The sequence below is a fragment of the Falco punctatus genome (assembly GCF_963210335.1).
Source record: "Falco punctatus genome assembly, chromosome: 6".
NCBI lineage: Eukaryota > Metazoa > Chordata > Aves > Falconiformes > Falconidae > Falco > Falco punctatus.
Genome location: NC_137585.1, coordinates 1,872,870 through 1,898,853, shown reverse-complemented (window position 1 = coordinate 1,898,853; position 25,984 = coordinate 1,872,870). Strand labels below are relative to the sequence as shown.

The 25,984-nt window shown below is 44.4% G+C and overlaps 1 protein-coding gene across 2 annotated transcripts in view; it reads right to left on the bottom strand.

Annotated features, from left to right (window-relative positions):
• The window catches only part of TBX15 (T-box transcription factor 15), a 97,953-nt gene that overhangs the window by 38,059 nt on the left and 33,910 nt on the right, over positions 1-25,984 (bottom strand). For both annotated transcript variants that reach the window (XM_080391113.1, XM_080391114.1), the window contains exon 2: positions 1,166-1,379. In XM_080391113.1, coding sequence (XP_080247239.1) covers positions 1,166-1,379 — 214 coding nt within the window. The remainder of the gene's footprint in view (positions 1-1,165; positions 1,380-25,984) is intronic.

Genomic DNA, 25,984 nt, shown 5'->3' with positions numbered 1-25,984 from the left:
CTGTTGCACAATAGCAAGTGTTACAATTCGTGCTACTTCAGTTCTTCCCTTTGAGGCAGAAGGGCAAAAGCAGCAGCCCAGTCTGTACCGATGCAAGATGCTCCGCGTGCCCAGAGATCATACATCTCAACCCAGGAGCTAATCCAGCCCTGGTAATTAACCTTCTTTGGCATTACCTGGGTTGTTTGTCCCATACAACTGTTCTCCAATTATCTGGACCTCCTGGGACTACAGAGCAATAATGCTCGCTTAGCCAGAACATGGGACAACACGCCTAGGTGCTCTGGCCCGTTCCGAGGGGGCAGACACGCCGCACAGAGACCGGCGGGGAGCAGGGGGGTCCCGGAGGGCGGCGGGCGGGCCCTGTCCGTGGTGCTGACCCCGGCCCCGCCGGGCGGCCGGACGAGGAGCGGGGCGGGCACGCGAACGGGGCTGAACAGCCCGGTCTGAGGGATCTGGAAACGTACAGCGGGCTGCGAGCTGTGCTTTGGCACACAGAGGTGGAGCCGTTTGTTACCAGCAGCCAGCAGGGAGGACCTTGCCCTTGGCTGAGTTTTTCTTTCGTAAAAATCTGGCTCTTCCTAACCTCAGCTGACATGGTATCAGTTGCAATAGCAGAGGGAAAGATGAAGCCTGCCCATTTTTTCTACAGGAAGTCATTAACATTTTATCTATTTAGAATTGCAGGAAGACATTAATTTGGTGCAAAGGTGAGTTTGAATTTCACTATATTTGAGATTAAATCGCTGGCTCATGAAGCGCTGCAGGAACTTGAAAGGCAACTCAAATGGCTCACCCCCAAATTCTTAACTCATCTTAAATCCCGTACAGCCAAGAGTACAATGATAATTTCCTGATTGATTTGCTCAAAGGGAAGACTGTCCTCAACAGTTCCCTGCAGCTGCCAGTTCTCCTTTGGAGCCACTGATACAAGCAGTAATATGAAACAACTTTACCTGTCTTAAGTCAGCAAATAGGAGATACAGCTGTGAAACTCTGATAGCCATTTAATTTTCCCTGTATATTTATTCCTTTTGCTTATCAAGAATAAAAAAAAAAAAAAAAAAAAAAAAAAAAAAAAAAAAGAGTTTCCTTATTAATTTTTTAAATTTGTTTTGTTAGGACCTCTTTTTTTCAACTAGACAGAAAGCCAGAGATATCTTACCTGCCTGCTTTCGTGATGATCATCTCTGTCCCAATGTCATGAAATCTTTTCCAGAGGTCAGCACACTGCAGCTCTACCTGGATCTCTTCCATGGATGAAGGTGGAGGAGGCTGAGGGCCTGAGCCACCAGATGTAAGGTCAGAATGGGAGCCAAACGAGCAGGACGTCCTTTCTGCCAGCACCTCTGTGTCTGACCCAGTGCTCTGCTCCGAGTCTGCAACGCAAACACGCCAGGTTTAAGACACTTCAGTTCGACCTGCTGCGAGCAGTAAAGGGAGGGAGGAGGAAATCCAACAAGGGAAGTGCCAAAGAATAGTACAATGGCCTTTTACATAAACACATATATATTTATGGTTTGTCGTGATTTATAGCGTGATTTGGAGCTTTGGGTTTCCAACATGACATCTGGCATTTTTGTCAAGTTTTAGAAACAGCTGAAAGAAGGAACTTCAACATAAAATATAAACAGTAATAAACAATGCTGGGAATGGAGTGCAAAATACAGATTAAAAAATATACATGAAAAAAAGATTAATTCAACCTATAGTTTCAATCCAAGATTACAAGGGCTCACTGGAGAACTACATTCCATTTAATTGAATATCACCCCGCACTACTATTGAAGAGTTGGGGTTTTCTTAAACAAAACATTTTTTTTTCTTTTAATATCCTTGTCATCAAAAATAATGAGCTTTATTTATTTATTTATTTTTCTTCTGGCAGCACCATTTCTGAAATGTGTTTTATTAGCTGCTATAATATCTTTTTTGGAACAATGATACTTCCTGGGAAAACAACCATGCAGCTTCTGGTGACAAAAATGCTTTAGGCTACTGAAGGACAAAAAGGGGAGATAATAAACATATGGAATATGTTATCAAGGAAAGCAACTGAAGCAAACTGCAGAGAGGAGCACATGAGACAACCACCTCTCTTTACAGGGCAGAAGAAGAAGTCTTGCTCAAAAAATAAGCAAACAAACAAAAAAGTGATGTTCAACTAGTTTAAAAATCCAGGTTGGCGTGTTGAGTCAGATGGCCATTTCTTTGCAAAAATACCTCATGTATATATTAGGTAAATATGCTGTATATATGGTCCTAGTGCTCATACGGTGGGGCTAAGATGGAATTTTGCAAGTAGCACTCTTATTTTGCAATAGGGTGCACAGTTACATTACATCAAAATAATTCAAAATACCTTCTGAAAAGCAATGTGTTTAAGTTTTGAACTTGATTTTTAACAAATTGACACTAGTATTATGTAGGTGATTGACAGGAATAAAGTGATGTGAAACAATCAAATGGCTGGAGAAGAGCTCTGGATTTCAAAGAAGGTACGGAGACAGTACTTTAGAGCATCCTCATTGATCACATAAGTTCAAGCATCCCAGTGAAGGAATAAACCAGCTATTTATATGTATTCTCTGCACTTTAGGAAAGAAAGAGATCTCTGTCTGCAGGGGAGCTTAGGAGACAAAAAGTAACAATGTATGTTAAAAATGTGATTAAATCACCTCAGCTAAAATTCCTTCCATACCAAGCAAATGCCAGAAACTCTTTAATAACCCTGAGGTCATGGAGGCTGAGTCTCAGATTTACAGTGTTTCTGAGAGACTGTGTCTCCTGGAGCAGATTGCACATCGGTGCAGAGGGCTGTAGTTAGGAAGAGGCTGGGGGTGAAGATGCCACTGCAGAACCACCAGCCCCACCTCCTGCCACATCGAGACAGTGCTGGGAAATCCATACTGCTGCAGTGGCACGGACATAAACTGTGTGGCTGAGAGTGTCTGAGAAACCGCCAGCCCCAAACGCCATCAGGAAGCACTTCTCTCCTGTGAGAACCCTAGGTGATATGGCATTAGATAGTGGACATTTTGCGTGAAGGATGTTTTCAGTAAAATTTGCCAACAGTTTAGACAATCCACCAGTACAATGTGGAAATTCTGTAGGCCATCAGAAAGGTTCAGTGTGTATTGCTCCCAGTCCGTTTTGAGTATGGAGTCCTTTATGTCTCCCACTGCCTTCCCAGTTGGGCTGAAGCAATAACAGGTCCACCCCTCCAAAGGAGCAGCACAAACCTATCAACAGAGGGTTGTTGCATGGAGACCAGCACTACACCCATCACTGACAGCCGAGGCACAGGCTGGTTCTAAAGAATATGAGAGAACCTGCTGGGGTTCTGTGGCTGCGAGACAGAGAATCAGTCCGGGAGCAGAGAGGGGCTGAGACATTTGCTCCCTGCTTCAGGGGCCCAATGGTGCAACAGCAAAGTTATCTGCTTCCTCTAGCTCAAATTATTCCCCTCAAAGGGCTGGAGTGGGGAAGCCTGAGCAGGGGTCACTACGCTTAGGGAATTTGTTTTCCTGGTGATGATTAATGAGTTTAACCTTCAATAAAAATCAAGAGCGTGCTTCACAAATGACAGTAAGAACTTTTTGTATAGCTCCTTACGTGCTGAACCATTAACCAAAAGTCTTCTGTCTCCTCTGAGGTCCTAAGAAAGTAAAGGTGAACTACATTGGGAGTCTGAAGAGACGGGACCTAGGGAAAAGCTTCCATTACGGAGTTCTCCTCCCGAAATGAGGTGCTACACTACAGGTTTGAGTCTAGAGAGCCTGGTTTAGGCCACACCATCTCTGCTTGGTTCAGGCGCTCAGAACTGTGTGCACCCCCTGAAGCAATATGGCAAACGGCCAGCAGACGGCACTTGGCTGGATGCTGTCCTCCTTCATTCCAGCCGTTCAAACCGGCCCTGCGGCTGGAGCCTTGGGGATCCCTGGGAATTGTCTGGATTGCATGCTGCAGAAAACTAAATAGCAGACGCTTAAGCCCCCTCCCACTGATTTTATGCTGGTATCACTCCACTGACTTTACAGAGTTTTGGAGGGGTTTTTTGATCACAATGGAAGCGGAAGGAGAGCCACAACCTTGGATATACTTTGCCATGCTGGCATAAATCAAAAATTGCAAAAGCAATTCACTAATTACTGATAAGCCAGTATCTACCCAACCATGCAGTACCACACAAAAGAGAAAAGAACTTTTTTTACTTCCAAGGTCTATTATTTTGTGCCCTGAAATATGATCTGTAATTACCCCCAAATTAGTGCAGAGAACAAGTACCCTCCTCCAGTTTTGGAAAAGAGAGAAGGAGAGTCACTAGTGTTGCTGCTCTTAGTTCAGTCTCAGTAGGCACTGAGATGGGTTTTGTGTTTTCTTCAGCTTTTCCTGAGCTAAGTCCTCCTGAATGGTGTCATCATCCAGTTGGAGACGCTGAGTTCATTCCAGACCCAGAGAATTTGGGGGAAGTTAAGTCCATCTGACATATGAAAATCATCCCTGGTGACATCCAGCTCTATAAGACTCTGTGACTCTTAACTAGAGTTCTCTGCATGTGTTAAGATTCTGAATTAATCAAGAGACAGGTGTACATATGTACATATGTAAGTGAGCAACATATGGAGGGGTGCAGGGTGAACTGGTCTCCATAGGTAGTAATTAATTGTGGCGGCTGGCAGCTAGCACAGCTCAAGCCATTTTGCTGCAGGTACTTGTTCACAATGAAACAACACAGGGAGAAGATCTGAGTTTTCTTGTGGTATGTGATCTGGGAGCTTGGTTTTCTTCATGCACCAGCTTCAGTAAGATGCAACTTCACCAGACTCAAAGATACTAATTCTACTTTACGTTGGTGTAAGCAGAAGGGAATCAGGGAATAGCTCCTGAAGCTCCATCAAAATAGAACATGCCTATGAGCACCCTGAGGTGCAGACTGTGGCTGGTGCTACATACTGGTCTGGCTGACGGACAAACAGAAGGATCTCTGAGGAAGATAAGCTTCCTATAATTTCCTATAGCTCCAAAGTGACAAGATAAGATTGTTTTCCTTTCCTTTAAAAGGTGCCTTGTACAAAAGCCCACGGGCTGAATTCAAGGTCCAGCCACAAGGACGTGCAGCTCCCCCATGCAGTGGCTGCTTTCAGAGTTCAGCTCTCAGGCTGCTGCCACAGGAACACTGCTTCTCTGGTGCCACGTTAGGTTGCAATTGGTGCCACTTTTGGCATATGTAAGGCAAGCAGCAATTAAAACAGTTTTATGTTTTTCTCTTGCTAGCACAAAATACAGTCCTTGAGAAAGGATACTTCAAAACCAATTTCATCCATTGCTGGCAACTAGCAAAAGCAGGAGTGGACACAACTGAGGTTTTGAAACCTACGGCATTCCACTGGACCTTCAGTTAAGATGGTCTCGGGCCAAAATATTCCCCATTGCTTTTCCAGGTACCCATGAACTTTCACCTTCTGACCTTTCCTGCTTTCCTCTACAAGGTCCTTCCCCTCACCCGTCTGCTTTAAGATGGGCCCTTCCTGCGGCACCACCAGCGACTGAGGTGAACATCTCCAAAGCTCCTCCTGACTGCACAGTTCGTATCACTCTGCCTTTTTCATTTTCCCCTTCTTGCAAATCTCTTCTAAAAGCATCCATTTTCACTCTTGCTCATTCCTCATGTTCTTTTCTTCTGATGTTTCCACCAATTATTTCTGCTGGTTTATGGAGTGATGTGTAGCCTGAAGAAAAAACAGCTATTTTGGTCTGTGTGGAGAAGGACCTGATGACCGCACAGGAATGCCAATGCTTAACTCCTCCAGACAAATATGTTCTCCTAAGGGATGATACAGAGAAAAGTTTCCAAAATACTGTCCCTTGTTACAGGCAGCTTGTTGGACAAACGAGCTGACCAAGTGGTTTTGACCAGGGGACTTGGCCTGATCTGTCAAAAACAGACAGGGTCTTGCAAGCACTGGATTTCAAGGAGCTTGAAACTATCTAAAGTGACACTACTGAAAAGCTCGTGGAGAAGACCCATGGGTCCAATGCACAGCCTGAAGCTCGGTGCTGCCTCACTGCCACTGTGCAAAAGGCTGTTCCCTTTCCCTGCCCTGTGGGATGGCTTCCAATCGCCCCCCCTTACTACACTGGCCACGTATCCCACTACGGCACTTTAACAGTGGTGGGCATGGAGGAGAGGAATTTCTCAGCACTTTCAGCAACCTTTAAGCCTATCAAGACCAAGGGGTCACTTTCAGAGCTCCCAGGGATACCATGGCCATTGCTGAGATACAGAGGAACACTTAACTAGTTCAGGTTTTTTCTTTCTTAATCCTTTTCCCTTTTCTACCATCTCCAGATTGCCCTGTAAATCCTCAGCTCATAATTCCTTTTGATCCAAAAATTCCCAGGCTTCTTGTTGGCAGATAGGAAGGAAAACACCATTCTCACAAGGATGGTGACTCTGAGGTCAGCATCCCCACTGAGTGCCCCAAGAGGATGGGAAATAACCCCAACTGGCTTCCTGCACCAGCGCTGTGTGTCCTGGGATCAGAGCCCTCTTACACAAAACCACGAGCTGCTACTGCCTGACTTCTTTCTACAGCTTAGTATTCTTCCTGTACATTCCCTGCTTTTTCATCAGTCTGGCACAAGAGGCAAAGTGGTATGTGAGATATTAAAAGACATTAATTTTCTAAGTAATTACATGCATGGATCTTCAGCAGAATTTTCTCTGCAGCTGGAGCACAGCAGGACACTGCTCCCCTTACTTAACCGATAAAACAAAAGGAGCTCAGTGTAGTCCCTGGCCATATCATGCAGCTTGTGCGCTCAACAAATATTTCACTCCAAGGTATCAAAGAAGGTAAACTACAGGAGTGACAACAATGACAGAAACCTTATACATAAACCACCTACCCAGAGGAGCCCAAAAGACTCATTTTCTTTCTCTTTTCCTCTTTTTTTTTCCCCTTTTTTTTCTTTCTTTGTGTATGTGTAGATATCTAATGTAGATCCTGTCAGATTCCATTAGCATAAAGATTTCTCTTGGGTGGAATGTGGCAGCTGTTACAAGCTGTTAGGGGCTGGGGTTTTTTTAACTGTTTATTTTTGTTGCAAGGTTTGTGAACATTTAGTGCAACAGGTGGCCCTTCCCTCTGCCCTGCAGTCAATTTGCTGGCAATCGGGATCTTCAGACTATAGAGAAGGTACAAAGTCCTGGACATGCATGGGCAGAGAAAATTTGGGGGACATCACTTCCCCCCCCCCCCCCCCCATGAACCCAGCTGAAATTAACAGAGCAGACACCTTGCTTTTGCTGCTGGTTGCAGACAGATCGCATCGGGTTTTTAATTCCTGATTTTCAAACCAGCTACTGCCACCTCACAAAATCAGCAGCATAGGAACCATGCATACAGCGGTGGAACGTTACTGGAATCTGGACACAAAATGTCACAGATGCCCTGTGAAAATGAAAGAACAGAAGCTCACTCTGTCCAGCCAGTTCAGAAGAGTGGGAGTTCATCTGCTGTGGTGGCTGCTGGTGCAGCTGCTGCAGGTGTACAACTGTTTTCCCCCGATAACTAGTACTTGGGCAGAAGCTAAACCAAAGCCCTTGGTAAGTCCCGAAGTGCCCGGGATGCCCGGCTGTGGCACAGACAGGAGCAGCAGAGGTGACGCGGGCTGGGGCTTGGCAGAGCCGTTCACGCCAGCGCGGCTGCATTTTACACAGCTGATCTGGCAACTGCTCTTGCTGTAGGCAAAGGTTGCTAAATACTTCCCAGGTGACTGTAACCATATGCACATGCTGCACACAAAAAATAACATGAAGATAGTTCTGCAGGTGTTCTTACATATTCTCTTATCCCCTAAACTGTTTTCCATTCATTCAGATACCCTGCTCCATAACCATGCCTTCTTCCAGCGTTAGCTCCATTACCAGCTACATACAGCTAAAATTTGTAACCTGTTTCCTACTGATAACAGAGTCATAGAATAGTTTGGGTTGGAAGGGACCTTTTCAAAGATCATCTAGTCTAACCCCCAATAATATTTATTACTGTTACATTAGTGACTACAAGTTGCAAGTAGTATCAGGGTTTACTGATCTGGAGACAGTACAAGCTTGTCCAAACCGAGAACTTAATCTAAACTCACGTTGCATTGCAATCTCAGACAGCCAAAAGCAGCTTTCAAATAACTAATTTCCAGCCTAAGACCCTTTTATGAAACTACAGCAGGACAAAATGGCATTAATATCAGCAGGACTCAAAAAGACAAAACTAGAATATGTATAGATGGAAAAATGTGGCACAGAAAAATAAAGAGATCTGACAGAGTCACAAGTAAAATAAATGAGAAACAAGCTGATCCTGAAGTGAAGAATTCCTCTGGTCCTTTAACCTCAAAGACGTCTTCATCCTCCTGATTTACAGTTTTATAAGGCGTTTTCCTAAGATGACTTGAGCCAGCAAAGCTTGTAAAACACTTACGCTGTGGCTGCCCTTACCAAAACAAAGACTAACTGTAAGGCCAGTATGACATGGAATTGCGACGTATCTATATCTCCATGGCAAACACAACTAGTAGGAGAACATAAAAGCAAATGCAAAGGCAAAAAAACAGGATGGCTTTGGCTCTAAATGCAAGTCTTGCATCAACTTGACTGTGCCCTGCCAAGAACTGACGGCCTCTGCCTTGGCTTACTCCATGTAAGACTCAACAAAGGGACACAAGACCCAGCAAAGAAAAAAATCACCCTGACTCACTGATATGCTCCAGCTTCTCTGCTCCACTCCAGCAATGCAAAACAGCTGTAAACCTGGTTTAACCAGCAAGTTAAATTGGGTTTACGGCTTCTCACTATTGGCAAAGAAGTACAAAGCAGCTGGAGTTTACTAGTACACTTAGCTCTGGGGGTTTGCCCTCAAAAGTTAACTCTTGCTCCAGCCAGGAGAAACAATATCAGCCACAGCTGAATTCTCACAATCTATTATCTTTTTAAGAATGCTGAGAAAAAGAAAACTCACACATTTTGCCAACACACAGTTTAGGATCAGACATTCGAGAGACCAGCTCCAGTTTTGAGCTGCATCAGCTAAAAAACCAGAGATGCTGGCTGCTGAGCTCTGAAGTCATCCTTGGCAAACACGAGTTCTCATTACAGAAGTGTAAGCTAGGTGACCACGTGTTCTGAATACTGTCACGGCATAGGATTTCTTTGTACGCTTCATACCAAATCCCATCACCTTCTCTCAGGAAGACTGCCTGCAGCTCATCAGTCTGTGCTTTAGACTGTCCATCAGAACTAAAAATACCTCATCAAATGGATGTCAAGCAAAACCCCGTTCTATAAACTCTTCCACTTCTGGACTGAGATAACTTGTCTGTTTAAAAGTATGTTATAAGTGTAACCTTTCCCCAGCAGAGGCTTCTGGCAACCATATCTCAGGAGAACAAACCCCACTGAAGTAGAAAAATTTGGATTCAGTGTTTGATGATATATTATTGTCTTCTGGAAAGCAAAAAATAGCTTGAGTCTTCAGTACCTCAGACTAGCTTTGAGGAAACTGCAAACTGAAATTTCAGTATAGAAGAAACCAAGAGACTCCTGAGATCCCTGGAGGAGATCCTCTGCAACCATCAGTCAGGATTGCCTTAGGGCAAGGAATCACCAGCACAGGCTCACAGAAAGGCTGCTCAGTAGCAAGAATTCAGAAAGCCCGTATTTACAATGATAAAGGGCTTCAAAAGAGCAGGCAGAAAAATAAGGTTCAGTTAAACCAGGAGATAAAATAAAAGAGCGTAATATTCAAGAAAATGTAGAACACAGAGAACGGCAACCTTTAAAAACATGAGAAGTACTAGGGAGAAAGCGGGATGTTATTAAAAGAAGAAGGAGGTGAAATTGATGACAACTTTAATCTGGCCAAGATCCTGAACTGTACAGACTACAAAGAATTTGTCTGGCCGATGTCCAAGAGTTTGTGTAAAATTAAAGAGTGGAAACACACTTGAAAGTTAGGGAAAGCTAAAAAAAATGAAAGACCAGGCATTAGCTGCATTATATGCTGTAGCCTGTAAACATAGAGTCATTATTCTTATAAATAAAACCATACAACAAATATTTAGAGACCAGACTAAATCAAAATGTTGGCTCTCAATACCCACAAATTGTGCAGGAGTTTGAAACTGGATCCCAGCGCAGCGGCGGGCCCTTCCCTGACGGGAGCGGGCACAAGCTTGGGGACAGTCTGTTTCTGGATTCTGCAGCTTGGACTGCTCTCTGACAGCCAGGGAAAAAAATTATTCGAAAAAAAGGAAAACACAACACAAGATTAATGCTGCAGAGGTAGCTATTCTCTTCTGAGACTGATGTGAAATCGCTGAGAGATTTAAAATGACTGCAAAGTCCAGAAAATACTGCTGTCTTCTGTAGGTATGAACACAGCACAAACAAATTATAATTAACATTATAAACATTTGCAAGGTGATATTTGGTGGCCTACAAACCACAGGGAAAGAGACATTACATATGTTTCCCTATACCGGGATGGTTATCATGACAGCAGTGTCAGGGAGCCAGCTGGCATCTTAATAACAAGAAACGTCCAACCCTTTCCTGAGTCCTACTGGGCTCTTGGCACCACCATCACGTGGTGGTGAGTTCCACCGTGTCACTGTGCAGACAAGAAGAGAAAGAGGCCTTTTTCACTTCAAAATGCATTGCCTTTTTAGTACGAGTGCTCATTTGCTGCAGTGTTACAACAAGATAAATACCGCGCTATGTATTGCTTGTATTTCCTTTCTAAGCGAAACCATTTCAAAAGAAAATAATTAGGAAATTTCAATGGGAATGGTTTCACAAGAAAAACGCAGCTCCATTAAGCTGAAGTTTCAAGTTTAAATTATTCATTTTGTTCACAATCTACAATTTTCTTTTGGGAAAACACATCAGGCTAGCCCTGTTGAACTGATGTTTGGGTTTGTAATAGTTCAACAAATCATTAAACTACATTTTTTTCATCCACATGCTACATTAGCCAAGATGTCCTTCAGACCCCCCACACCTCTTGCTGAACCAGACTTTGGAAGACTATCTGCCTTAGTACAATTTTGATTGCTTTCTATCTAAACTTTTCCACTGTAATCCAAATCCTTTCAGATTTTATTCATACCAAAGCTTCTCCTTGACACTAAACATTTTAATTGCTCTGTCTCTGAATCTGTTCTATTTTTATTACATATGTGTGCACACATACGCACACAAAGACACATAAATATATATATGGAATTGAATTCTGAAAAAAACAAAAAAGGTATTTGGCTTTTAAATCAGTGATCTGCCACTGGCTCCCATAGCAGAAATTATGGGATTTTCAGTGGTACCTTCTGTTGCGAAGTTTCTTGCAACCTAACATTCTGTTTGCTGTTTTGATCACCTCTGCAGAGTGACCAGATGTTTTTACTGAACAATGAGCCTGGGACATTTTTCACAAGTGATAAACATATTCTTCTTTTTATTTGCAGAAACAACTGACTTGCAGAAGCATTTTTTGACATAATTGCAGAAACAACTTTATTTGAACATACAACTGACTTACATCCAAACCAGCCAGTTTTCCTGCCTCTGACTATGCAGCCAAGCAGGTACGTTTGAGAGGGAAGATTCTCCAGAAGCGCCTGAGCACTGTGCTGATTCTTTTAACTTCTAGAGTTTCTAGACTGAGCCAGGAACATAAAGAATTACCTTCAAAAGTGACAAAACAGGGGATGGCACTGGTACGATTTTGCAGGGGACAGAGCACAAGAGACTGAACAGGTTACATTACAACAGCATGGTGCATGGACTTGGAAAGGAGGCGATGGGAACTTCAGTCCAGCCTGTGCTATGAAAGGCAACTGTGTCATATAAAACCAATTTAATTTGAAATCTCAAATATCAGACACACATGCCGAGCCATAAATGGAATCTCTCCTTCAACTACAACAAAGAATGCACCTCATAGCAATTTGAAACAATTATCTTAATAATCAGGCAGCTTGCAAAAGTGAACGATGCTTAGGATGAGGTTATTCACAAGGAAGTGTTAAAACTGTACAAGTTTTCAAAGTTGCAAAAGCCGATGTTTGACTCCACATCCAGGGAGGGGAACCAGGTGCTGTTTAAGAGCATTTATGTAATTAAACCACTGCCCACATGAGCTGAAAGATTGATGTAGGCAGCGCATCACCAGCAGCTGTAGTTGACAGAAGACAGCGAAGGGGATGCTGAAAGAGACCCAGGGGTAAGAAGGGACAGCTGAGCGGGCTCCCACACTGTGTCATTTGGCCAGACCAAATACCCCCGTGTGATCCCGGGCAGCGCACACGAAGACAATGCTTCAGCGACAGCCAGGCTGCGGCTGCGTTAGCAAACGAGGCATTGGGAAGCCCTGGAGCTGGAAACTCTCATGTCACATATGGCAGAAGGAGGGGATGCTGAGCTCCATTCCTCCCCAACCCAGCAGCCAGGCAGGATGAGGAAGGGCCGGGGCACAGGGCAGCACAAGCTTCATGCCCACGATCAGAGGTGGCACAGCAGCAGGTATAAACTGTTCCCCTACGGAGCAGCAGAGCAAAAAGCAATGAGGTCATGGCTGAGAGAGTCTCCAGGCCGTCCCCAGCTCCACCACAGTAATTAAATTAGATTAAACCTACACAAAAGTCAGACAGCCTGGACAGTCTGAAAATCAGATCTTGAATACCAACTGTTTCAGCCTGCAGCTCTGCTCCTGTTGGGCTGCATACGTTGTTACTGCAGACATCGCCAGCAACTGAATTATGTAGAAGATCAGTATTCTAAAATCCCAGATTCCATGTACTTCGAGAGAGAAACAGCAGCACAAACCCAGTGGCTTAGCCTGGAGGATCAGTCTCAGTGCATGTATTCCTTCCTTTTCCCTTAACATCCACACTCCTTGGATGTGTACTTGTGGCTTGGCTTTTTCTCTTTTCTTTTACGGTCTTCAGTTCAAGCTCCCAAAGTCACATCCTGACACACTCTGCCAACCGCAATCCCACACGTCAAAATCCCTCCATGCAGGCACACACACTGATATTCCAGGAAGCACACGCTGCTGGACTTCGTTGCCTTCCACGGAGCCACCCTGATTTACGCCTGCTGAAGCTACGGTCCCGAGTGTAACAACACCTACACTGCACAGTTGTCCCACATATGTATACCCTATTATCCAAACAACAGATGCACCAGCGTGCGTGCACACACATATTCCAACATCTGGCGATCAGAAGCTAACTGTAACAACTCCATGAACTTCATTCGTCTTCACAAAACTCACTAACACTTCATCTATACGTCCACTGAAGAGGTGCATAACCTTTCCCACCTCACTGAAAGAAGTATGTGCTCTTAACCTGGCATTTACAGTCACACACAGAGAAATACCATCGAGTGCTTGCACTTACTCCTAAAGCACACATTTAGTCCCTTCTGAATAACAGGGCATGAACAGCTTTTGACATAAGCACTCCACAAGAGTTGTACATAACGTGCATACACATACATACCTCTCTCTTCCTCGGTCATACCCCTGCGTGTGCCTACATACCCTTACCTGCTACGAGACTCACTTTCCCACTTTCTGGCTAGAAGTCATGCCAGAATAAAATTGATAAAAGGAAATGAAGAATCACATACAAATATCCAGATATCTGTTAACTTAAAACCATCCCACCGCTTAACACTAAAATTGATACTGGCATAATTCAGCATTTCTGGATGCCAGAAATTTCCAGTCTGTTTCCCTTTGTTTCTTTCACCCACATCTGATGTAAAAGATGTGCTCAAGGAGAATGTGGGCAAAAAATTCTGATGGTTTATGTTTGGCATTTTATGAAAAATACTTTAATTCAGAATAGCACTTCTGCCTGCCTGGCTCTCAGTTCAGCACACTGAAAACTGAGGGATGCTCCACTGTGATGTTCTCAGCAAACTCGACCTTACAGCAAAATACGCCAGAAAGCACAGAGTCTGGAAGTATTGAGGTTGCAAAGGTCTCGAGTTTGCCTGATTCCCCCACCAATGACATCAACACATCAGTGGTGACCTCAGAAACCTGTTGGCTTCTGTGCCCTCAGATAGCATCCTTCATGGATGTCAGAAACAGGGCTAGCAATTTTCTGGGTGTATAAATACCCACACATTTTCAGCCATGCAGAACTAAACAATTTCATAACCCATTCTTTAAAAACCTTTAAAAGCATGTACTACACTTGAAAAATTATACGCATGTTTTGAACTTACTGAGGTTTTTTCCCAACCATCTTCTTTCTAAAAAATTTCAGGTTTTTGAGAGTAGGAAGAATGTCTTGCTGTTTCTTACTGCAGATAAAAAGAAATGGGATGCATTTTACTGAATTACTTTAGAACTTCTGGCTAGAAAGTGAGGATGAAAATTTTCATATGGAAAGGAAATCTGCAAAATTCTCAAAATTTTCTATCTCAGCTATAGGTAAGAATGCAAATATTCCCTATATTTTTAAAGTAGAAAACAAAAGAATTTACATCACCATTAACCCCGCACTGAGGGGCTTCCATCACAAACAACTGCACCACAGAGAAAACCCATAGTGTGCTACTGCAGAAATTACCCAGAATGGAAAGTCAAAATCATTCACACTGGAGCCCGGAGGTGAAAAGACACCAATGGACACCAACACAACAAGAATCCAGTGTCTTCCAGTCCTACCAGTGCTTGTTACCATTTAGCATATTCCACACTTAATGAAAAAGCACGTGACTTTTCTGATATGCTGATGATACCTGACATCTTTCCTGTACATTCACCTTACCAGTCAGCTCGAGAAGAGCAGAGAGGCAAAGGAGAGTTTTAATTGTCACTGGGGTTTCATTATGAGTGGGGTATAAGTGCACAAGCAACCAATTAGCACATCCTTCATTGGGCCTCTAAACATATTATTTCATCACTTAATTTATTACCGCTGGTGCTTTTGTGCATCCTCCCATGCCCTTCTTATTGCTGAAATGCTGCCATCTGTGGCCCAAAAGTTCCTTTCAGCCCTTCCCTTCCTACAGTATGAGGTGGTTGGGGAGAAGCACTACATTAATAAGAGGCTCACTAGTTCTCATGGGGAAAAAGAGAAGGAAAAGATAGTTTCAAAAAAACACGCTTTCCTCCCCTCTCTGCACCTTCCCTTCAGTCACACTTCTCTCATCTTCTTCTTGTGGGGTAAAATTTGATGTGAAAACCAGCCCAAGCTTGTCTGTAATGCTGCTGAGCTTGGCCATGTGGCTGCAGGAGGAGGCAGCAATTTCCTCCCCTGGTACAGCTGTGAAGCCCCACAGTGATGCTTCAAAGGGAAACTGTAACCCACCCCTTCCAGCCTGGAGCCCAGCAGGCTCCGAGAAGCAGCTGGGCTGCTCTTCAGCGAGAGGCAGAGGAGGAGAGGGAGGGAAAGGAAGAAAACAAGGATAAAACAGAAGTTAAAGAAATGTATGGAGTATGAAAGGAGAAGGAAGAGGCTGGGGATTAGGACAGCTTGTTGGAATTGGCTACTTGACATCAAACGCTGTAAAGGAAGGACAGGCCGGGAAGCGTTACAACCCCATACCCTACAGCTTCTCACAAAACCCCCCAGCAGAAAGAATGACAGCGAGCTAGGCGAATGCCCGCAGTGCCATACAGCTCTTTCCCTGCCTTTCTGCAGTTCTTGTCTCGTTCCTACAGCGGGCTGCAGGTCTGAGCTGCTCGGGCGCATCAGCCCGTCCCCTCCTGCGTGCGCTGGGGAAGCGGGGACCTCCCAGCCCAGCTCAGCCGCTCGCTTGCCCTCTTCCATTTCATGACAGAGGAAACGCAAACATAACAGAGAAATGTCGGGTGGCTTCAACAGGACACCCTTTGTTGCATGAAGCACCCAGAATTCTGATGAGAGAGTCTGTTCCTTGTTTAAATCTTACGGTGTTTAGGTGTCAAGAAACTAAAAAGCCTTTCACCCATCTGCAGAATCCTTCTCCCAGCTCTGAGCAGACAGCATGGCTCACAACGTTCCTCACGAACAGCACAGCTGCAGGCAACTTCCACTGAGGCATAGAGAAAAAAGGAAAAGAAAGGAAAAGAAGAGGAAAAGAAGGAAAATAAAGGAAAGAAATGGGGGAAAAAAAGGAAAAGAAAGGAAAAGAAAAGAAAAGAAAAAAGACAAGAAAAGAAAAAAGACAAGAAAAAAGATAAGAAAAAAGAAAAGAAAGGAAATTTGGCTGGCTGGAATTAAATGGCTATTTCCATGGCTGAATCTCAAGGTGTCTTTGCAAAATGCCAGTTTTGCAGCCACAGGTATCTTTTTGCTGCTAAAACAAGTCAGGATATTTACAGAAAGGTAAACTAATGCACTTTGGCGGCCTCACTGGAAAACAGGAGCAACCAGTTTCCTCCAGAAGGCAGCAAAGAAAATCCAACATTGCATCTATCACCCCCCACCTCTCCATTACTTTCTTTGCAGTCGGGGCAAACCCCTCCCACGCTCATTACATCAAGTATTTTACAGAAAGACAGCTAACTTCCTTTTATGTATCCTGCTCTAAAAATTGTGCCTTTCCTGCACGGAAGACACAGTAGAGAATAATAAATTCCACTGTTTACTGAGTGGGAGGAACGAGGAAGGTTACATCCATGAGACTTTCTGTAAAAATGGGTGTTTCTAAATCCAGCGAGGCGTCTCCACATGGATTTATAGGCTGTAGATACTTTTGGGTTATTTACATAGCAGGCATGATGCTGGCTTTGTTTTTTTCTTGACTAAAGGATACCTTACACTGATTGGCAATCAAAAAAATTCGATAAGAACCTGCCATGCTGAGAAGCCCTTGGCGTGCAAAGCAAGTGTCCTGTGCAGGATATTGCTAGGGCAACCTATGGCGTCCCACCCGTCTCCACCACACCCACCAGCCCCTCCATCTCATCCACCTCCCCTGCACTCATCCAGCCTCACACCCCAAAATCTGTCCTTCTTGGTCCCTTGTGTTTCCAGCAGTGAGTGGCCAGGCAGCACTCCCCGGAGGGCCAGGTGGCTGTCCCTCCATGGCACACCCAGGAGGCACATGCTGTCCCCCAGGTTGAAACCAGACGCACAACCATGCGCTCCTTTGGGAAAGGCTGTGACAGAGAGCGTTCCCTCACCCCAGGAAAGACCACAGGTCTCTCCTGCATGTATCAGGGGGCACAGGCACCAAGACACATCTGCAAACGGATGGTTGCGTTCCACCTCAGAATGCGGCACATGCTGTCTCCTTGGTACCCTGCACTGATGAGATGCAGGTGCACCATATGAGGAAGAACTTCCTCGCCTTGAGGGTGACAGAGCACTGGCACAGGCTGCCCAGAAAGGCTGTGGAGTTCCCTTCTCTGGAGACATTCAAAACCCAACACTGTGCACCCCGCTCTAGGGGAACCTGCTTCAGCAGGGGCTGGGCTAGATGCTCTCCAGGTCCCTCCCAACCCCGACCATTCTGTGATTCTGCGCACCTAACCCATTACACAGCAGTAAGTGTTGGCAGCTATAATAAAGAAAAGGAGAATATATACCAGAGGGTGCTCCGAGACAGCTGCCATTCAGTAAGAGCACCATTTACCTTGGGTTTTGCAAGTCTTTCCCTCCTTTATGAAATTCATGCAACTCAAATTTCAGTGTCTTTCTCAGCAGGCTTCAGCAAGTCCACAAACAGCTTTGCTTGGAAGTCCACCACAAGCCTTCTCCTCAGCAACAGCACATCTCCACCCTGCCAACCGGTAAGTGTCCCAGCCTCACCCTTGCAGGACCACAGGAAAACATCATCTGACCAGAAGAAAAATAGGTTACATAGACTTCACCCTCCAAAGCCTCTCCCTGACACAGTTTACATAGCCTGCATCACAAAATCGTCACCATTTACCAGACATTCAATGCTGTAAAACGGCAGGTGCAAACAGCTTTCTGTAAGCATCACACCTTCCCGGGAGCAATTTTGGCCCTGGTCAGAGCTCTTATACAAGAATCTATCTGGACTCAGGCAATCATTATGTTAAACCCCTGAGAAGCACAGAGCAAAAGAACATCACTGTTGCACAGGGCAAGGCTGAGCAGCCAGTTTGTACCGGAGGAGGAGGAACTGAGACTTTTCAAACTCACCTTAAAGAGGGACCATGAAGTTGGGAATAACTGTCACGTACCCCGAGCTGGGCTTGATCCGGGTCCTGAGCTGGTGCTGAAAGACTCTGCAACCTGCTAGCTGTGTCCTAAATACCTGCTGGTGCTACATGTTAAAAACTGAGGCTAGCTTTTTGGAAAGAAATTGACTGAACCAAAGCTGAGATTTTAAAAGCTGATAGTCTTCCATACTCTATGCGTAACAGAGAGCATCGTCTTTGGGTACAAATACTCTGTTTGCCACCCCCTTAACTTTAAATGGACACGGCATACATGCAAGTAAAGCACCTAACACAGTATTCATGTGTTTACAACACAAAAATACGCTAATAATTACTGTGGGATCGTTACACTTTTTTCACATAAATGTACGTTTTTATCAAACTCAAGAGGACAGAAAGAGTAGCAGAGCTTAAACCAAAATCTTTATATTTACACCTACTTTTACCTAACAGCAAAGCAAACAGGAGAGCAAGTAATAAGTAAGAAGTATGTTGCTACTCTTTACATGAACATGCCAATACTACACTTTGCAAGGACCGAAGCAGGCATCTACCAGTAGAAAATAGTGGGCATCAAATTCTTTGTTTCTACCCCTGGTCTAGCATTTAACATGAGCAAACATAACAAAGTCCCATTACGACTGCCAGCCAAGTGCTCAAGAGAAGCCTTCACATGTGAGAAACAGGCCTCAGGTCTACACCTGAGAGAAAGAATCAGTTGCTTTTCATGTAAAAGTGATAGAAGCATCAAGAAAAGCCATGTGTAGGTGAGCTTGCAGAGGGTGATACATGGTACTAATGGCTATTAGACGAGAAGATGATTAAAGAAAAGGAAATGTCTTCTCTGAAATGCTCATTCTGGAAGACTGCACGACAAAAAGAAAGAGACTGAACTTTGCTAGGACAGATACCTCACTCCATTTCCAGCTCTTCCAGGTGCCCACCCTGCCTGTGATACCTTGTGATGAGCCATTACCAGAGATTAGCCATACCTGAAGGAGCGAGACCTGGGCTCATAAGGAGAGCTGGAGATTCCCCTGGGTTTCCTGCATAACACATTTCTCCACAAGGCTCTGAGAAGCCCTTTTCAAGTCAACCAATTTGACTTGGTTTCTTAAAAGCCATGTACAGCCAGCAGCCTGTCTGCATTGTGAAGCTGATGCAGCGTGAGCAAAACCTGTGCCTTTTTATGATAAATCCCTAAGATCTGTCATCACCAGTATTGATAAGATTTGTCAGTACTTGCACGTTGCTCACTGCAAAATCATTTTTTCCAGGACCTTACACAGCCTGGCCGTTGCGAGGATAAACTCCCCATCTTGTCACTTGACCCCCTTGTGGTACCTCATTCCACCACCCTCCTCCATTTTTCATGTACATCATACAAAAATGAAAGATCTTGTCATTTCAAGGACCTGCTCAAACTTTTCTGTCCCCCCGCCATGCCCACAGAAGATATTGAAAGGCTCTCGTTGCCAGCAGTTATTCCCAGTAGCTACAGACCTCAGCAAGTGTCTCTGTGACTTCTCCTGTGGCACTTTTCACACACAGGAGGAAACATGTACACAGCCAGGTCATTCCTGCCCCTCCAGCCCTTGCTTCAGACTCTCCCTGCCCAGACCCATTTGAAAGCCCTGGGAAGAGTTACAGTACAGCTGAGCTCCTGCAGGGAAAACCCTCTGGCACGACAATGCCCCTGTAATTAAAGCCCTACAGTCTAGTTTAAGCATAATTTCCATAAATACAAAGGCACTCCAGCAACTGGGAGTGAAGGAGATGGGCTGAAAAAAGTACATCACTTTGTCTCCTTAGTTGACAAGTACAGTGGTGCTGGGGTCACAGTGTGATGCGCAGGCTCCAGAGGGCAGAGCTGACACCAATCTTGGAAACTTTTCCCCTGTACTTTTTGCCTTTAATACCGAATTTTCTGTGGCATTCCACTAATGCATGGAAACCAGTATTTGCTTCCAGGAGGCAATGTATTTAAAAGGTAAGAATAACTTCCCAGTTGCCTCAATTAAGTCAGGAGATGCTCCACAGACTTCAGCATCCCTTTGTGGTTCCCCCAGTCTTGCTGGATACAGGACTGGGCAGAGGAGCTTGGGAACTGGTGGGGAACTAAGCAGGAAGGCAGAACATGAAACCCAGCATGCAGTGAATACTGCTTCTGTCCCACCCTCACACACTGACCCTCTGAACGAGTCCTGCAGGCTGCCGGCCCAAGGACTGTGTGCTACTATTTCACCCTCACAGTGAGAGGGGCACAGCACTCAGCTTCAGAGGAACCAGAGTATGTGTACCTCCAGCCATAAAATGTTTGCTTAACTGCTATATTGAGCTGCTAGAGTGCAGCAAAGCAGCCTTCAGGCTGCTTAGCACCTGACCCACTGTTTTTTCTGATTTTATTATATCTCTTTTACAGTATCATTGCTATTTCACACTTTCTTTCTTTCACAATCCTTACACTGTCTATGCGCTCCTGGTGATTTACTGCATGTGATTTCCTCCCATTTATTTATGTACTCAAATACTCCACAGCTTTTTACTTCAAAGGTTTGCAAAGCACTCAAAAGAATCTGCCAGAACCGTAGAGCTCTTGAGCAAAAAGCATATTGCAGTTCATACAAATCAATCACACAGGCCAGCACAGTCTGCCTAAGAATGAACAGAGCTTTCAAACTTCACCAGGCAGCACGGTTGCATTGATACTGTAAGCCACCAGAAAACACAAACCCCTGTGGTAGCACAGGCTGCTTTAGTACAGATCCCCAAAACGCTTTAATCTCAGCACACAATTTAAAGCAAGTCTATGCAGAATTTCCATCAGAAATCTATTATATTCCAGCCTTTTCAATGAGCTCCGTTTCTTACTTACTTTAGACCAAGGCTGGTTTGAGGGGGTTTACACAAGGGTTACACATGTGCAAAGGCAAAGGAAAACACAATGCCCTCAAACCCCTGCCAGGAATATTGCTCTGTGCCTGTGCTCAGCTGTGCTAGAAGTGTCCCGGGGAAGTCCAAGCTGAATCACACCCGAATTGCTCAAATCTGAGCCATTCCCTCACAGGGACTATGATTAATTCACATTTGCTATCTCAAAGTAGCAGTAAATCTATTAACATTCACCATCAGCCAGACTGCCTTCCTGTAAACCTGTGACACCCTCACACAGAAGGCTGTCAGCTCACTGCGGGGCCTGAGGACTAGCACAAACCACCTCAAATCATTCCTTACAGCACCACTGTGGGGTTTATAGTAGATAGATCCATGGCAGAGTCTTAAAACAAATTCACTTGGTTAACACCAGCACCAGTTCAATAGCTTTCACACCCACACATTTCATGGAGAAGGACGTCCTGCCCTGCACAGGAGTCTCCCAGGCATGGAAGGAAGAAGCCAGGCTCCAAGGGAAAAGAGATCTGAAGGCCACCACGGACAGGAGGAGCCTGGGCAGCAAATCCCTTCTCCCAGCCTGGATCCCTTCACACTCCTCCCCACTTCCTTGCCACAGGCAATGGCAAGCGGCAGCCACTGGTGCTCTCTGCATGCTACCAGAGCTCCCAGCAAAGCAAACAGACACAACAGGCAGTTTCCCTGCTCTGCTCCTAAAATCAGAGTATCCAGCATGGACCATTACAGGAGAAATGAAGGAGTGAATTTTAGGTCCAATTCAGTTACTGGCTCAGGAAAGGTAACCTTCAGACATCCTAAGCTGAACACTCCAAATTTTAATATCATAAAAACCTATTCCTTGGAGGCATAGGGCTCTCTGCTCTCAGTACTTTTAAATGGAACAAGCAAAGTATGATAGGGACAATAAAAGCAAGAAGAATACAAGCAGAAAAAGGGTAGAAGCAGCAAGATGAAAAGGATCTGGAAAGACATAGCGGATGAAAATAGATGATATGGTGGTGTTATGGGGAGAAAAATAATTTAAGGCAGGGGAAAAGAAAAATAAAAGCAAAAAGCCAAAGACATAATGAAATAAAGAATAGGGGGAAAGTAAAGCAAAAAGAGAAAATCTGTCCACACACACACACACACCCCATAATTCACTGACTGCAGACTTACTAACCAACAAACTGAATCTCTGAAACCATTCTCAAGAATTTCCTATGCAGCTTGGAAGCCAACACAAACACTCAGGAGCCACCTCTCCTGCCACAGGGAAGGCTACAATACTTTTTATTTACTAAAATTAAGCTTTCAACTATAGGATTCCTTAAAAGATCTGCTGGCTTATATTTGCCCCAAGAACTCTTAAGACCAGCCTGAGTCCACGTGTTTTCAGGGAAAACAGGTAGAAACACTGCAGGTTGCACAGCAGTAAGAAAGGGGAGAGACACAGGAGAAGGAGAACAGGAAAAAGCTAAAGAGATCCATGGGGGAAGAGATTAGGAGAAGAAAAGACAGTAAAGAGCTGTAACAGCACAGCTTTAAAAAAGCATAGAGCAAATAATAAAGTAAAAGACGTCAAAAGGATGTTAGAAAGACAAAATCATGAAAGAAAAACATAAAGAGAATGGACTATGGAAAATGCAAGTCAAGAAATTACTCTGACTCTGGTTTGAACACCCCCTCAGTGCTCCCTGGGTATAATTTCTATATTTCTGTGAGATCCCACATTGCATGGAACAGTCAACCCCATTCAGGTGGGGACAGAGCCACATACGCTGGATTATGGAGGACATTTATGAAGCTCCTCTAATATTGAATCTTAACCCCCCACTGTATTCCTCAATCACAGCAGTACCATTACCTACTTTGATGGCATTTTTCCTCATTTAGTGTGATACTAGAGATTTCTCACTGTTCTCCACAGTGCTCCCTTTCTGTGCAGGTATAGCTCAGGCAGCAAACCAAAGGAGAAGGAGCTCTACAGTGTAATATACTGGAGACAATATTTCTACATCTCCATCTCAAATTAGAAAGCTCTTGCAGAGGACCTTGAGTGGACCTACTCAGACAGGGAAAGCCAGGACTTCCCCTACCATCCAGTGGAAGCTCAGGTAGAAGCGATTATGCATTTATTTGGAAAACATGCAAAGATAACATACAAGACAACAAATGACAGCATGAAACCACTGTTGTAACATTTGGCCCCAAAGCAAGCTATGACCTCTCTCTCCTCCACCAACAGAAGCCTCTGCTACCAGAAAGCACTCACAGGAGCCCAGGGGTTAAAGCTGCTCAGCTGCCCCAGCTTTTGCAGCTGTTAATCCAGCAGAGGAACAGGAGAAAATGTTTTGCACAGCCTTCAAAATTCCCCTGATAGCTGAGAGAGGGCAGGTCAAGATGCCTTACACAAATGAACATCAACAACAGAATTTATTGCAGTCCACGTTGTTTCTCTGCTGTTTCCTCATCCACCAACACTTCTTGATCAAAGGAGGTTGAGGGACAGCCAGCAGAAGGCTTGGCTGGGTCCCATGGTCCTCTAACAACAGTCTCTTGAGGAGAAACCTATAACCATGGTGTCCTACCAGGCTGCAGGGCAACCACAAGCCCTCCACACATGCCTGCCTTTTGCATCACATGGGGACTCTCAGTAGCAGAAATAATTAAGAGCATTTGTAAAACAGGGATTGTGACCATCTTATGTATTTATCTATTTATTTAATGAGTACATATTATTGATTTATTTAGACATCTAGGTTGTCTAAAATGATCTTTCTATCTATGCACCTTCAGCACAGTGCTGAAGCATGTAACTATGAACCACAACAGCCCTGCTCACTCTGCACAGCCACCGTAACCCACAGCACCAAACAGACTGGGAAGCCCTGCCCTGGCCCCAGGGGGAAAATGGGGGATGAATACCTGACATGGGATTTCTCCTTTGGCTTTTTGTTCAACCTGGGGAAGAGCTCTGCAGGGATCGACAGCATGTCCCCTGCAGCGCTCCTCCTCACGCCAGGGAGTGCACAGAGAGGCAGGCGGTGGTGGGAGCAGATGGACCGTGACACAAAGCTCATGTCATCAAGCAAGCCCAAAAGCTGGCTGGCTGCCCGCTGCCCAGCCACGGGTGAAGGTGCATTTGTAGCTGCAGCAAAGGATCCACTGAGAGAAGGAAGGCAGCAAGGAGGCTGGACATTTATGAAAATTAATTTAGTAAGACAAGATACCAGTGTTTTTCTTGACTCTGTTGTTCTAGTCCTCCTGAGAAAGTAATGGTAAAATGAAACTATGACTGAAGCTGGTCAAAACATGCTGATGAAATAGTTTCGTTTAGAAAATGCCATTTTGTAAAAGTAGAAGTGTATCAAAGAGGAATTACTATCGTTTCATAATTGAAACTCTAATTCCCTGTTTTGTTTTGATGATTACAATCCTTTTTGTACTGACATTTGTAAAAAAGCCAATATTAAAATGTCCGTATATTTTTCAGAAATGTCTTGCATATTCCTACTTTCTAAAATATTTCACTCTGTACTATATACAGGGATACAGGAAACAGAAAAATAGATACCGAGCAGAGCTGTGGAGTAAAAACAGCTGCTGGTGAGTGGCTCTTGATTTTGCACTTGATTTTGCAGGTGCCCTGCTCTGCTGCAGGCTCCGTTTGCTGGGGGAAGGTGTATGGCCGCGTGCCTGTCAGTGTCAAATGTCTGAAAACCTGAAGTGTCAGCGAGGACGCCTGTGTTCCCCACTCTTCAATCATTCTTAGGTTAAATCTATTAAATTTCTCAATTTTCAAGCAAAACAAGTTTGGGGAGGGTTTTCTTTTTTGTTTATTTGTTATTGTTTCTCTTGGTTTGGGGGGAAGTCAAGCCCTATACGCTGGCCTGGGGTTTGAGACACAAGCTGAGCTCCCTCCGAGAGGTTCCCCTCCACTGAAATAGATTTTATCCTTGCGATTGTAGGAACACCTTCCCTGACAGAAAGCAATCTCACTTCTCTTGCTACTTTTTCTACTGCAGCAGAAGAAATAGGAAGTTGTAAAAATACGGTTTAAAAAAAAAATTTAAGAAGAAATTACTCTAAGAGCAGCCCTCTACAAAATAGAGGTATTTGCACACAGTGCTCCTAAAATTACAGGAGATTTTTAACTTTAGCACAGGTTTTTGTTTATTTGTTTGCTCATTTGTGGAGGTACAATTTATAAGCAGCAGCTCTGCCCTTTGACTAAGAATCACTCTTAAATGGCCTTCAGGACATAACCACAGAAGTAAATAATGTTTTAGAAAGTAACTCATTACTATCCAGTTCCTCTAAAAACCTGTGCTGCAGCATAATCTTAAGACAAGCAGACAGTACCCTCTGTAAGTGTATCCTAAGGTAATGCAAAGTCTAAAGAAAAGCACTTTTTTGCCATTAAGAATGAAAAAACAACAGTTCAGAGTCATTCACTGTCATTTCTTCAGGCCTAAGTGGTCAATGTAGCTCCTTAAAACTCCTCCTATAGAGCAGGCAGGCATGAGCCAGCTGAAAGTCATCTGCAGCTATCTTCTGTCCTTCTGCTTTATTTTTACTTGAGTTTAGCGAGGGTGGTGGGGGTTTTTTTAGCATGAGATTTCGACGGAACTGAAAATATCTCATAGCACGAACTCTGCAGCATGCTGTGAGTAATTTACAGCTGCCAAAACCATCTAAATCAAATCCCACGAGGGATTTTTCTTTCTTCAACCCATGCACGTTAGAAAACAAAAATGGCCAGCAGCCATCCTTCTTCTCCCCCTCTTTCGCTGAGCAGATCCCTGCAGCTGGAGCAATGTCATTAGAAGCTGCACTTATGGACTTTAGGGCAGAAGCACAGCGCAGTTTAGATATGCAACACAAGCAGCTTA